The 15,411-nt window shown below is 50.9% G+C and overlaps 1 protein-coding gene across 5 annotated transcripts in view; it reads right to left on the bottom strand.

Moving 5' to 3' along the window:
• ABLIM3 (actin binding LIM protein family member 3) overlaps positions 1-15,411 on the bottom strand; it is a 110,668-nt gene that overhangs the window by 43,427 nt on the left and 51,830 nt on the right. For all 5 annotated transcript variants that reach the window (XM_047858206.1, XM_047858180.1, XM_047858170.1 and 2 more), the window contains exons 6-7: positions 7,969-8,095; positions 4,090-4,183 (exon numbers count right to left, since the gene is read on the bottom strand). In XM_047858206.1, the coding sequence (XP_047714162.1) occupies positions 4,090-4,183; positions 7,969-8,095 (221 nt within the window). The remainder of the gene's footprint in view (positions 1-4,089; positions 4,184-7,968; positions 8,096-15,411) is intronic.

Consider the following 15,411-nt stretch of genomic DNA (forward strand, 5'->3'; position numbering starts at 1 on the left):
GTGTGTGTGTGGTGGGGGCGGGGGGGGGGGTTTCATTGCAAGCAATTCTCTGAGACGCCAGCTGGATGTCCTATAGCTTAACCGGTTCTGACACTATTTACCTAGAAAGAGTATCAGACCCCACAGGTTAAGCGCTCAGTCCTACATGGCTGCCCCTCCCCCACTTCAGATGCCAATCTCAAGTCCCAGGTTGTCACTTGTGCTTCTGACCGACTGGCTATAAATTGGGGTTCCCATGACCCCCCAACTTGGGCCCAATAATTCACTAGCATAGCTTACAGAACTCAGGGGAACACTTATGTTTACTGGTTTATTATACAAGGGGATGACAAAGGGTAGAGATGAACATCCAGGTGGAAGGGGTTCGTAGGACAAGGGGTGCGGGAGGAGGCGTGGAGCTTCCATGGCCCCTCCCAGTGCACCAGTCTCCCAGAACCTCCACGTGTTCAGCAACCCGGAGGCTCTCCAAACCCCACCCTTTGGGGGTTTTTATGGAGGCTCCATCACAGAGGCACGATCCATCATCATCTCAGTTTCCAGACCCTTTCTCTCCCCCTTCTGGGGGATGCGAGGTGGCCCTGAAAGTTCCAAGCTTCTATTCATGGCTAGATCTTTCTGGTGTCCAGCCCCCACCCTGAAGCTCTCCAGGAGTCCACCGGCAGTCACCTCATTAGAACAAAAGCCACTCCTATCACCCAGATTTAGGAAGAGATTTAGGAACTCTGCGTCAGGAACCAGGGTCAAGGGCAAATACTAATATTTATACTATTAATTTATATAAAATCAATACAAAAGATGCTCCTGGTGTTCTTAACACTTACGGAGGTTGCAAGTTTTAGGAGCCCTGTGCTGGGAACCAGGGACAGAGAGAAGTTCATATATTTTCTATTATTTCACGCTAACATATCCATCAAGAGTTAAATAACAGTAGTATTCGCCGTGATAGATAAAGACTCTAAGTCTCAGAGAAAGTGACTCGGTGTCAGGTTTCGTGGCCGGAAGCGGTAACATTGGAATCCAAGTCTGTTTCACTCCAACCATGTATCTCATGACATCACATGACCTCAAAGACCACTGAGTGGCAGAGAGCTGTGGCCACGTGTGTGGGATATAGGAGTCTGGAGTCCTAGATTTTAGCTCTGGCTCTACCAGAAACACTGCGTATGACCTTGGGATTGCACCACGCGTCTTGGGGCTCCCTTTTCTCATCTGTAAAATGAGGAGGGCTAACTAGTTGATACCTAAAAGTCTCTTCCAGCTTTAAGAAAAAAAATCAATACGTCCACGATGCTAATGGAGCCTCATACAAATGGAATCAATCGAAACCCGGTTACACCAGCAGCCTAAGAGGAGGCTCCCGGGATGCTCAACTGCTCAACGCAGCAGCACAAGGGAGAAGACAGCCGCCGCAGACAGTGTCAGAGTGGCTTGGAAATGCTGGGATGAGTTCCCGTCTGCAGCCCTGTGTGTGATCCAAGTGTCTTCCTTCTCGAATGAAAAAGTCTGCTTTTATGACCGCCCATCCCACTGACCCTTTAACCCCACTACAATGCAGACGCTTCTCTCCTATAATCCAGCTGACCTCAGACTGTTCTGAAGGTCACCTTTCCCCACACTCCACAGCTTCTTCTCAGCGCGCATAGTCCTCAACTGCTCCGCAGAATCTGACCAACACTGGCCGACCTCGCCATCCTTTCTGAAGCTCCGTATTCTTGTGGCCCAGGTCCCTTTCTCCCCCCACGTCCCTGACTGCTCTTCCTCTTTCTCTGACACCTCACTCCCCTTGTGCACCTGTAAGCGGCCACTCCCCCAGGCTGCCTTCAGCCCCTTCCTCCTTCTCCCTCCTTTCTTCCCTCCCTCCCTCTCTCCCCCTCCCTCTCTTCCTCTCTCTTGCTCTCCCTCCCTCCTTCTCTCCATCCCAATGACTCCCCTGGCGCTGACTATTATTCAAGTCCTAGCCTTTTTGAGATTATTCCCTCCACCCTGCGAAGCCTGATGGAGCTTTGTTCCTGAGTTCTGCTCCACATTTCTGACCGCTTTCTTGAAACCTTCTCGGAATTTCAATCACAACCTGTCCCAAATGGAACTCGCTGTGTTTCTGCCTTGACCAGCTGCTTTCCCTGCCACCCCCCATTCCTCAGATGACGACAGCAGCAGACGTCCTCTCATCCAGGCTTGACACTTTGGTACAACTTTTGGCCTCTTTTCCCTCAACCCTCCTGTCTACAAGTTGCCCTGCAGCAAAGAGATGGGAATTTCACTTCCATCATGCTGGAGGTAGGTGGTGCTCCTTCTGTTTGCCGCTGTAGGTCTTGAATCCTTCCCATGACGTCATGGCCTCCCCGCTGGTCTCCCACTTCTATTTCTTTCCTCCCAATGGAGCCCGTGTCCGTTATGCCCTCTCTAAGGAGCAGCTCTAAGTGGGTCACTCATGCTCAGTCTTTGCATAAGCCCTATTGCCCAGTGAATCCCACACAAACGCCTCACCCTGGTATTGGGCCCTCAGAAATCCAGGCCAACACCCCAGCTGTGCTCCTGTGTCTTGCTTTGTCTTCCACATCGCACTCCTACTGCTCCCTGGAAAGGTTTAATAGTTGGTCAGCTCTGTGCCTTTAGCTTATTCTGACTCCCTACAATCTTTTAGAAATATAATCTTATCATGTTGCTTCTTGGTTTAAAACCTGGGGCGCCTGGGTGGCTAAGACACATAAACGTCCGACTTCAGCTCAGGTCATGATCTCGCAGTTTGTGAGTTCGAGCCCCATGTCGGGCTGTGTGCTGACAGCTCAGAGCCTGGAGCCTGCTTCGGATTCTGGGTCTCCCTCTCTCTTTGCTTCTCCCCTGTCACTCTGGAGCTCAGGGCTCAGAGTCACAGGGCTCCCCTTCACACTCTGTCTCTCTCTCTCTCTCTCTCTCTTAAAAATAAATAAAAACATTAAAAAAAATGAAAAACTCTCCACTACCTTGCCATTGCACTTACTCTAAAATCCAAACTCCTAAATGGCTACAAAGCCCTATATGATATGTCCTGTGTGATAGACTCCATCCTCCCCAGCCCCAATTTATATAATTCAGCCGCACTGGCCTTTTCCTCTGTTCTTTGAATGGGGCAAGCTCTATTCTCCCCTAGCTGGTCACAAGACAGCCTCCTTCTTATCCTTGGGGCTCAGCTTCAATGCATCTCTGTGGATCCTGCTTTCCTGGTTGCTACACTCTTTCCTGCACAGACTGGACGCGGCTGCAGAATCCTTCTCAACACAAGCGCTGACTTCAGGTAACACTGACCAAGTGACCGGCGTTCTCAGAATTCGCGATTCTGCCTGGAAGAGCAGTCTGCCATCCCCCAGCCACTGTCAGAAGGGAAAACTGAGGCCTAGAGAGGCAAAGAGACTCACCCCAAATCTGAGCATGAGGGAGCAGTTGAGTCAATATCAGAACCCACTTGTTTCTAGTCTTACGCCATTGTTTTTCCTTCGCACCAAACTCTTTCCTGTTTTGAATTCCTCGAGGTGGGTGGTCCCAAACCATAGGAAGACAGTTTTCTGGGCTCACAGGGTGTGGGAAGGAAGGCCAGGAAGGCCAGCAGATAGGAGCTCGGGCAGGGGCGCAGGTTGCCTGTTACTGGCAGAGCTGAGGCTGTGCATCAGAGGCAGGGGAGAGCTGTTGCCATGGTGATGGACCAGCCAAAGCAGGGCTTAGGGAGCAAGCCAGTAGACAAGCTGGTTCTTAAATCGGCACATTACCAAATGCTTAAAAAATTAAAACTGGCTTCCATCCTTTAGCAGGTTGGGAAGAAACCCGTAATTGTCTCTCCCCAGTAATCTATCTGGGTCTGAGTCCAGAGAAGCCACTGATATTCCCAGCACGGCGTTTTTTGAACCAGGAATAATTTTGTCTGGCTTCTCACTTTGGGAGGGCCCAGAGAGGCAAAGTTATTTGCTCAAGTCATGCAGCAAGCTCAGCCGGGGTAGAGGCAGTGGGGGGCGGGGGGGGGGGGAGGCTAGGGAAGAAGGGAGCCTCAGTGATGACTTTTTGGAGTCACGGGCCATCCTACACAAACACCTTCACAGTTCCTTGAACCCCACTCACCTCCAAGACCCTGCCGCTGATGTATCGGTCACAGGTCTCACATTTAATGCCAAACTGGGAGTGGTAGTCAGATTCGCAGTACGGAACACCATCCCTGCAAGAGGAAATCCACACAGGGAGAGGAAGTTGGGGGTGTGGGGATCCGAGGGGGAGCCACATGGAGGTTCCAGGACCTGCAGCCAATGGTGACTGGGCCAAGATTAGAAACACTTGGGGAGCTTGTCAAAAATGCAGACTCCCCAGCCACCCCCCCCAGATCTCTGGAATCAGAGAACCCCTGGAAGGGGGCCTGGGAATCTGCATCTCGGCAGACTTCCCGAGCGCACCTGGGAACCACTGGTCTGGGCTGCTGGCCATGGATGCCCCTCTTCTGTCCTCCTTCCGCCCCTCCTCCCCGCAAGCTCTACAGACCCACTTTCTTCCCTTTATCCCTAAGGGCTGTGAGAAAAAAGTATTGTCAAAATGCATTAAGTTTTATTGTACTTAGAATAGGTGATAGTTGCACTTGGCACATTATAAAGGCATAAAGGGGAATGCCTTCACCCTCCTCCCAGCCCTTTCCAGGAGGGAATCGATGTGGTCAATTTTTGTGGATAGCCTTAAGGGCTCCTCTTCTAATAAGAAATTTTACCTGCAGTGAAAGAGTCATCTGACTGTCCTCCCGGGTCAGTAGATAACAGGAAACTACCTTAAGCACTTCCTATGTGTTTCGTTTTCACCCGGTGCTTAAAACTTATCAGGCAGTAATAGGATTTTTGTTAATGATTCTTATACTACCTCCTACTACTAATAGCCACTGACATTTATTTCGTGGGGTGTGCCGGGCCCTCCAAAGGTGTTTCACATAGATTATTTCGTTTAATCCTTCCGGCCGCCCTATGAAGTCAGAACTATCAGTCTCCCTATTGTGTTGATGAGGCAACTCAGTAACTCAACGCAGATGCTCTAAAGCTTGATCCAAAGCTGGGCGGTCTGGTTTCTCGCCCAGGTCGTCATGAGGACTGAAAGACGGCTCCAGCGTGTAGGGCTCAGCTGTGCCGGCCTGTAGGGAGGACTTCGTGTGTGGAGAGGGGACTTCAACAGGACACTGCATCTAAGGACCAGATCTGATGACACAGCTGTGTAGTGCTAATGAATCCAGGACCAGAGAGGGCCATTTCCCCCACCTCTGGGCATAAGAGAACCGGCTCACACAGAGAGGCCTGAAGGACAGGCATGTCACTGTTTTGTCTCCAAGTTGTTGCCATGCTGGGACAGCTGTGACCCCACCCTGGGCGGCAGGGAGGCTGTGTTCCCCTGAAGGAGAGGTAGCAATGAGGACTCAGGCCCAGAAAAGCCCAGAGGTCAGACTGCTGTTCGTGGGCCCAGGAGACAAGCCTCCTCCCACCCCTGCCAACCTTTCCGCACGCCGTGGGTGTGGGAGGTGACCCTGCAGGGGGGATAAAGTCATGTGTCAGCAAGAGGGGTAAAATGAGCCAGCAAACTTTGGGTATAAATGCCAACCCTGCCTCATTTGGACCCACGGGTTGGGAGGCCTTAGGGAATTTGAAATATGCATGATTCTAAAGAGAGGCAGAGGGTAAAATTAATATTTACTAGACACTTATTACGTACGAAGCACTGATACCTGAGCCTTTGCGTGACCCAGTGAGGTAGGTCTTCTTATCTGTTTTGATAAGTGAGGAAACTGGGACTTGGAGAAGTGAAGTCTCTTGCCAAGGTCATGCAGGCTGGGCTTCTAACCAGGGCATCGATGCCACAGCCAGTGCCTCTAAGCACCTGCCACTCTGCCAGCAGACAAATGAAGAGCCGAGGGCAGGCTTCAGAGGCCCAAGGTGCAACGGGCAATCAGGGCTGGGCCTCCTTGAGAGGAGCTCTGGGCAAACCCTGCGCCTCTAAAGAATTCTCACTCGGGCGCACAGACCCAAGGCCTCCTGGCTGGTGACTCACTTAAGGGCACTTCTTACTTGGCAAGCACAGAGCGAGATGCCAAACTCCTACTAACATGGCATTCAAAGCTCTGGGTGACGTGACCTCAGCTCACCTCTGCAGCCTCGGACCTTGCTTCACATGTGCACTCGTCTGAGCTCCGGCCAACAAGATGGACGTGTCAGGCACCACCCTGCCCTTGCCCAGGCCGGGCATTCTGCCTCCCAGCTTTCCTTCTTTGCATTTTCCATTCTTACCCCTGTTTCCAAGGTCTGGCTCAAATAGCACTATCCTCCATGAAGCTCTCATGGACTCCAGATTTCACTCCCTGCTACTTTGAAGTGATCCCTTCTTTCTCTGAATATTCACAGCCCTGTTCTTGGGCCTCCGGCAGACAGGGCTCTCTGGTAGCATCTGTGCCCCCTTTTGCCCAGAACCTCGCCTGGGGTTTCCTTTGGGTGCCACCCCTTGCCCCTCACAGTCACTGTGGGTCACGGAGGGCGGGTCTCTGGCTCTAGGGTTCACATCCTCCTGGCCAGCGATTGCTCAGGAATGGGTATGTGACCTAAGGGTGGCCCAAATCAGGGGCAACCATGGGACTTTCGCTGGAATCTTTGGGAAGGAGGCCTCTTTCTCTCTGCCGGCCTGGCTAAGCTGGGAGAATGAAAGCCTGGAGTGGCTGGTGATTACCTTTGCTACCCTTTGGGGAGCGCCTGTTTGAGAATAAATCCAACACGGAAGAAGCTGGAGCTGGGAGAGGGGTGGGGGAGAGAGACGTGGGGGAGAGGGGCACTTCTAAAGAGCCAATGACATCTTTAAGTCCCTGGATTCAGCCACGCCGAAGTCAGTATGCCTCTGGCTTTCCCATTTCTGGGAAAATAAACTCTCATTTTTGCTTTAAATGAGTTCGAATTGGGTTTTCTGTCACTTATGATCTGAAGGGTCTTCAACAACAAAACTCTTGAGCTCCCTATCACATAACTGCTGATGTCATAATTCTTTATGTATGTAGTTTGTCTCCCTTATTGGATTATCACTCTCTTGACAGCAAAAACTACAACTTTACGTGCTACAACTTTACGTGCTCACTATGTCCTAGCAGTGGGTCACAATGGCACCTCAGAAGGGTCTGGGTCACAGAGCATCAAAGCTGTCAGGGCCTGCGGCCACGATTTCTTGTAGGTACTTGAGTATGTAAACGCTGTCGCTAGGGTCTAGTGGCCAGGGGACTGGTGCTACACCACGCAGGCACTGGGGGTCGGGCCCTCTTTCCTGATAGCTTCGTGTGTCCGTTGTATCTCATCTCATGGATTAAATTCATTCAACAACTGTATCATTGGCTGGGGGTCGGGCACTGTGCTCAAAAGGCAGCCGTGGCTGAAACAAAGTCCCTGCCTTGGTGAGGACAGACATTCAATTTAATCATGGAGCAAGTTACTTACTTCCCCAAGCCTCAGTTTTCACAGCTTTGAAAATGGGGCTGGAACGCCTCATGGGGGTAGTTGTGGGATTTAATGTGATAACCTGTACACAGCCATTAGTGTATTCTTGGGACACGATAAAAGCTCCATACGTGGTAGCTGATATTAGTATCATTATTAAAGAGTTGACATGGATAAATGGATAACTGCAGACCGTGTTAGCCTGTGTGAAGGACACAAACAGGGCACGGAGGGCATGAGACCACCTCTGAAGAGACAGCGTGGGACACAAGACCAGCGGGAGGGGAGGCGCAAGCATGTCAGGAAGGGAGGAGAGCATCGCGGGTGGAGGAAACACCACGGAAGGGCCCAAGGGTCGGGGAGATGCTGTTTGTGGCTGTGGCCGTGTGGTGGCTGGATGCAAGCAGAGGGAGGCACTACTGGAGACCCGGGCAAAGGCCGCAGGGGGCAGGCTGGAAGGATGGGGGGGGGGCGCGGAAGCTGGGGCGGGGAGGGGGGAGACACCCACTTGCTGATGTACTCCCCTGTGAGGATGACGCTGCAGGTCTGGCATTTGAAGCAGCTGACGTGCCACTGCTTGTCCAGCGCCAGGAGCGACTGGCCGTGCTTGATCTCCTCCTTGCACCCGGCACAGTCTGCAAAGACAAGAGGACGCCACTGAGCAAAACATCCCGGCCCTCCTCTCCAGCCAGGTGAAGGAGAACCCCCCCCCCCCGCAAAGCCGGTTTTCTCTCCGAAGTGGACACCCTGGTCCTGGCACCTGTCCAGGGGTCTCCCAGGTAAAAGCAAAGGCCGCCGGGGCCCTGGCCTCTAGACAAGAGGTCTCGGCGCGAGGGAGAAAGACATCCTAGGATTCCTTCCGAAAGTTCTCTGTCATCCTGCCCACTGTGCATCCAAAACCAGACGGAGCCTGCCCTGCTTCCCGCCTGCCCTCAAGCAGGTAACTACGCAGGCTGCTCTCCGTGACCTGGGGGACCTGCGACATCAGCATCACCTGGGAGCTTACAGGTGTGCACCGTCTCAGACCCACCCAGACCTACTGAATTTGACCTAGATCTCCAAGCACAGTAACGTCTGAGACGCAGCGCTCCAGGGATAAGCTTAGTGGCTAATTTTCTCCACCCTGAGGCTGTGTGCTCAAGGGCAAGGACCCCATCTCTGTTTTGTGGTTAAATCTATTCTCTTGCCTAGTGCTGTGCTGGGCACATAGTAGGCACTCAAATCATATTTGCTGAACACGCACGAAGGAGTGGACCTCACACGGTACCCAAGAAAAGGACAGAATTTACCATGACTGGCCCCGCTCCAACATACTTATATGCCAAACATTTTCCACTCCAAGGATTAAAGACTGTGATAGGACTGTCCCAAACCGGAGCGGTGCCCTCACTCTCTATCCTGATTCCCCTGGAATGGGCATCAGGACCACAGAATGTGGGGGCCAGGCATCTGCCTGTTGCTCCATCGGTGTCTGGGGAGGGGCAGGAAATGGAGCCAGCGTCCAAGGTACTTGGGAGATGCTGGGAAATCAGCCTACCCAACCGGATGTCCCATTCTGGAGGAGGAAAGGGTCATGGGACAAAGTTTACCAGAGGACAAGCCTCCCTACTGGCGCCACAAGACAGATGCATACTTTGGAGCCGTGGGGAGGAGAGAAGCTGCACATCAAGTTGGGAGAGGCTGGCTGGAAACCCTCAAGTCCAGCTGGGAGCGGGTCCTGGGAGAGAAGATGATGTGTCTGCCTGTCTAGGAAGGGGGTGCGCCCGGCTAACTGTGGGGAGGGACTGGGCCCTGATGACATGCCTGTAGGAGGCAGCCCCCACAGTTCTGAGCTCTTGGCTACCTAGAGCCTTTCCGACATCCTTAGCACGGACTAGGGGCAGGAGGGTTTCTGATTGCAAACTGCTTCTGGGGACTGGGAGAATGGTTTTGAGATCTCTTTTCCTGCCTTTACGCCTGGAATAAGTCTACCCACTTGTATCCCAATAATTATAGATGTTGGAATGTAATCATCTAGAGATGACTTCATAGAAGTGACTTGCCCGTGCTCAGCACAGAAGAACCTGGGGGCTCAGGGGTCAAATACCGAACTCGCGTCTCTGTGGGCCTCCGTGATAGGGTTACATAATTCCACAGGGGCTCAGAATTCACAGAGCAGTTGGTCACAGTCCCACCTAACGCAGGAATCTACAGCATTCTTGACAGGTGGGTACCGTCCTCTGCTTAGTTGCTTCCGGCGGTGGGAAGCTCACCCCCTCTGCGGAAGCCCACTTTGCCTTTGGACAGGCAAAACTGTCAGGCCTGCTTTCTTTATTTTTCCGATTTTGATTTTTAAAAATACGTATCACATAAAGGTTTATTCGTGTTTTCTTTTGTTACTTCCCTTTTTATTTCGTATCTGATTATTTTTTTTATTGACGTATCATTGGCACACGATGTTACATTAGCCTCAGGTATACAACACAGCGATTCACCAACTCCCTACCTGGTGCTATGAGACCACAAGTGTAGCCGCTATCCGTCACCGTACAATGCTGTTACAACGCCATTCACTACATTCCCTATGCCGTGCCTTTTATCCCCAGGACTCACTCATTCCATAAGTGGAAGCCAGTAACCCCTACTCCCGGTCACCCATGTTTGCCCATCCCCCCTTCCCCGCCCCTCCGTCAACCATCAGCTTGTTCTCTGTATTTATGGGTCTGTTTCTGCTCTTTTGCTTGTTTATTCATTTGTTTTGGTTTTTAGACCCAGTATTTGTCTTCATCCAGTATTTGTCTTTCTCTGACTTATTTCACGTAGCATAATGCCCTCTAGGTCCATCCATGTTGTTGCAAACGGCCAACATTCCATTCCTTTTTTTGTGGCTAATACTCCATGGTATATATATATGCCACATCTTCTTTATCCATTCATCGGTCGATGGGCACTTGGGTTGCTTCCATATCTTGGCCATAGTAAATAATGCTGCAATACACATCGGGGTGCGTGTATCTTTTTAAATTAGTAATTTTGTTTCCTTTGGGAAAATACCTAGCAGGGGAATTACTGGATCCTAGGGAAGTTCCATATTTAATTAAAAAAAATTTTTTTTTAAGTTTATTTATTTTGAGAGAGAGAGAGAGAGAGAGAGAGCAAGCAGGGGAGGGACAGAGGGAGGGAGTCAGCAAATCCCAAGCAGACTCCACACTGTCAGCGCAGAGGTCAATGTGGTGCTCGAACTCACGAACCGTGAGATCCTGACCTGAGCTGAGACTAAGAGTCAGACACTTAACCAACTGAGCCACCCAGGTGCTCCAATTTTTAATTTTTTGAGGAACCTCTGTTCTGTTTTCCACAGGGATTGCATCAGTCCACATTCTCACCTACAGTGCACAGGGGTCCCTTTTTCTCCACACTCTCGTCGACACTTGTCATTTCTTGTCACGACTGCCTTCTTTTTATGGAGACTGAGAATGGACTCCTTGTGAAGCCCCTTATTTTATGCAGTAAGAATAACCTACCTCTTTTGACACCTGACATTTCCTTTAAATAAATATATATATATATACATTTATTTATATATATATATAAATATATGTACATTTATTTATATATATACATTTATTTATATATATATTTATTTTTTATGTAACATATAAATAAATAAATATTTATTTATTTATTTAAATATATTTATTTAAAGTTTATTTATTTTGAGAGAGAGAGGGAAGGAGAGCAAGCAGGGAAGGGGCAGAGAGAGGAGAAGAGAGAAAATCCCTAGCAGGCTCCACACGGTCATTGCAGAGCCCGATGCCGGGTTCAAACTCATGAACTGTGAGATCATGACCTGAGCCAAAACCAAGAGCTAGACGCTTAACCAACTGAGCCACCCAGGCGCCCCACCTTTAAATATTTCAAGACAATTACAGTTTCCCTCCTCTCCTTCACTCCTCTCGCTTCACTTTTCCTTGCTGGATGTGGTCATCCACTGATCAGATTCCCCTGTGGACTCCATGGAGCGAGGTCTATTGTGGCCAATCACACAATTCCCGACCTCTCTGATACATCTTGTCTGAATAGCTGCATCCTCTCGGGGCCACATTCTGGCAATGAGTCCTATCTCCTTAAGTTGCAATGGCACACCTGGGATAGAATTAGCACCCTGAGTTCAAATTCAGGACTCGGTACGGTGCAGTGGTTAGAGGCTGGGCCGGGAGGACAGAGTGAATGGTGAGACGCTGGCCGAGGGCAGGATCCCAGCTCCCTCACTTACCAGTTGTGCGACCGCTAAGCCCCTGCTTCTTTACCTGAATCTCTTCCTTACAACACTAGTGTGGGGATGCACCATAATCAGGCCTGGGAGGACGCAACACGTGTGCTCAATAAATGGTCACTGGCATTCTTGTTTCACGTTCTCGTGTTTCTAGCCCACGTTCCGGGCACTATCCAGTCTCTGATCTGAGGCCAGAAGAACATTCCTCTTGCAGGGAAGGCCTGTTGACTCCGCCTGGGGATTCTGAGATGCCTTCTCCATGTGGATTTTCTTTCCGTGTGATCCTGCTGGTCCTTTATTGTACTGGCCTCAGGTTGATCGGGAGCTTTTTCTCTCTCTTCTTCCTCCTTTCACCCTTGACCGCTGGTGGAGCCTCAGGCATCCACCCAGGAGCCCATGAGTCTCGTATAACAAGCAGGGTCAGGAAAACTACACCCTGCCCTGAGTTGGTTGCTGCACAGCCAGCTGTCCACTCCTCATCTGTTCCCCTCTTTTCCAAAATTACAGCCTTCAGCTGGCAGAAAGGATGATGCCACCACCTGTTCCCCCAAATCCTTTAGTTTGTGGAGGTGTCTAAAGACTCCAGACAGCCATTTTTAGTTTTTCTTGACTGTGTCATACATTCCATTTAGATCAGCAAAAATGAGTGGGTTTTGTGAGTCCCTTCCTTGTCATAGACAACTAATCCAGGAAGACGGGACCCTTCCCAACTAGCAAGTCATGTCTTTGGTATAGGGTGTGAAGGGAATAGGCCCCAGGGCCAGACCGCCTGGGCACATTCCAGTTTCATTAGTTACTATTTGTGTGACTTTGGGCAAGTCATTTATGCTCTTTACGTTCTGTGGGTCTCAGTGTTCTCATCTGTAAAAAATTATTCTTCTCTCCTTGGAGAGCTAAAATGATTAAATGAGATATTATGTATAGAAAACTTAGTGCATTGCCTGACAATAATAACAGCCAATCAATGTTATCCGTGGTTTAGCAGTGGTGACAGTGGTGGTGGTGGTATTGGTAGTGATAGTGGTGGTGGTGATGGCGGCAGTGGTGATAGCGGTGGTGGTATTGGTGGTATTGGTGTTGGTGGTGATGGTGTTGGTGGTGGTGTTGGTGGTGATGGTGGTATTGGTGGTGGTGGTGGCAATGGTGTTGGTGTTGGTGTTGGTGGTGGTGGTGGTGGTGGTGATGGTGGTATTGGTGATGGTGGTGTTGGTGTTGGTGGTGGTGGTGATGGTGTTGGTGGTGGTGATGGTGGTATTGGTGATGGTGATGGTGGTATTGGTGATGGTGGTGTTGGTGTTGGTGGTGGTGGTGATGGTGTTGGTGGTGGTGGTGGTGGTGGTGGTGGTGATGGTGGTGTTGGTGTTGGTGTTGGTGGCAATGGTGTTGTTGTTGGTGGTGATGGTGGTGGTGGCGATGGTGGTGATCTGGTGGTGGTGGTGGTGGTGGTGGTGCTGGTGTTGTTGTTGTTGTTGGTGGTGGTGGTGGTGTTGGTAGTGATGATGGTGATGGCAGTGGTGGTGATGGTGGTGTTGGTGGTGAAGGTGGTGGTGGTGGTGGTGGTGGTGGTGGTGGTGATGGTGTTGTTGGTGGTGATGGTGGTGGTGGCGATGGTGGTGATCTGGTGGTGGTGGTGGTGGTGGTGGTGCTGGTGTTGTTGTTGTTGTTGGTGGTGGTGGTGGTATTTGTGGTGTTGGTAGTGATGATGGTGATGGCAGTGGTGGTGATGGTGGTGTTGGTGGTGAAGGTGGTGGTGGTGGTGGTGGTGGTGGTGGTGATGGTGTTGACAGCGATGGTGGTGACAGCTGTGATGGTGATAGTGAAGTTGCAATGACTGCCAATTCCTCTCAGTGAAGATGACGAGGAAAAATTTCCTCTTGTAAAAAGTAATATACTTCTTTTATCTTGATAGTTCCTGACTATTCTTGATCTCTTTTGAGTAGACATTACTCTTGCTTTTGCAGAATGTCTTTATTCACCTTCCAGGGATAAATGTCACACTCCTGCAGATCGAAAATACACCATGTATTTCCTCATTCTTTTTCCTTTTCTATGATAGGCTCTTCATCTTAGCCCTCTCTTGAATCTGGTTTTGGTTTCCTCTATCCTTCGGGAACTCAGCAGATCTTCCAACATCCCCTCTGGTTATGTGCGGCATGGAGAGTGACCACCTTTGGGGAGAAAACACTTCTGTGGAACATATGCCCTGTAGATCCACACACGGATGTCTTTACTTCGTGAGCAACCAGACCAGCCGGGATCCTGCGTGCTCCCCCTGGAGATGCTCGTGTGCTCACCTGCTTCCCATTATTCACTCTTCTTTGCCCCCCTCTGCCTTTGGACTTGGAGAATTATGGTGGAGACATTTAGCAGCCTCTCCTCAAGGACACGCTCACATACAGGATTCCCACACGCAGCCAAGGAAGTCTCCCACCTCTTCGAGGTCCCTGATGCACGCAGAAATGCATAATGCAGCACAAGCCACGAGAAACAACACACCCAGGGATCATATTCTCTCTTCGGCGTGCTTTCCAGATTAAATCTCCAAGTCGGCAGCATCCCTCACTTTATATTTAGAGAGCATTTTACACACTATGATGTATGTTAGTCTGCCTCCTGGATACTAATATATCTGCTTTCCATAAAGCTGGGGAAACAGAGCCCCAGCAAGGCTGTGTATCTGTTGTGCTTCACACAGAGGGTTGGCAGGCTGCTGGCTCCAGCCTGCCTCTCTCTACAGCCTGACACGTGGTCTGCTGGTCTCTGGGCGCCTCTGCAGCATCCGTCACAGGGCCGTGGTCCTGCACCCCAGCACTCCCAGCCTTGCTGTCATTCTTCACGATGCTTTCAAGGAATTATAAAAGACAGCAGCATGTGTGCTCAGCCACCTTGAGACGGAAACCTGCTCAGACCAGCGAACTGTTCATGAACGTCACCGGGGACGCTGAAGGAAGTGCTCTCTGCATAGTCTGTGAGCAGATCCGATTAGGTCTAGGGGAAGGAAGGGCGAGGGAGGGAGCCTTCCCATCGTCTTTCTCCCCAGCACACGGCACCGGGCAATCTCTCATGGAACCCCTAGGGGCTGAGGCCTGCCGACTCGGTGGTTTCGTGCTCACCCCCACGGGGGGACGCAGCCCCGCCATGCTGACTCTGTCGTTGCCCGCACCCACACGGTGATGCCGCACAGGAGGCTAATGGGTTTTCATTGATTCTGCTGGGGAGGCCAGGGGGAGCGTCATGTAACGTAAGAACACCAGAGCCTAGCGTGGCTTACCGTAGACCCTGGGGCCAGGCCCGTGTGTGTGTGGGCACCTGCCATCAGCAGCCTGACAAGGGCGTGTGGGAACCGTGATTCAGACATCTTACCTCTAGACATACTTGGGTGGGATGGATGCTCCACACATTTGAATGAGTGTTCCAAGGTACACTCTTGAACCTCAGTTTCCCCCCAGATCTATGGTTTGGCGATGAGACACAACATTTGCTCTGGTGTGGCCGATGCTCCTCATCTCGAACGGTGGTTCTCAGTCTTAGGAGCAGCAAGCACCTCGCCCAGGAAGCTTATTAAAGCTGCAGATTTCTGGGTTCCCTTCTTAGAAGCCCGAAGCGGGCCTAAAAATCTGCATGTTTACTAGTCACGCAGTGAAGCTGACGCAGTGGTCCCCTGGACACTCCCTAAGAGACACTAGTACAGCCCTG

This window comes from Prionailurus viverrinus, chromosome A1, assembly GCF_022837055.1.
Source record: "Prionailurus viverrinus isolate Anna chromosome A1, UM_Priviv_1.0, whole genome shotgun sequence".
Lineage (NCBI taxonomy): Eukaryota > Metazoa > Chordata > Mammalia > Carnivora > Felidae > Prionailurus > Prionailurus viverrinus.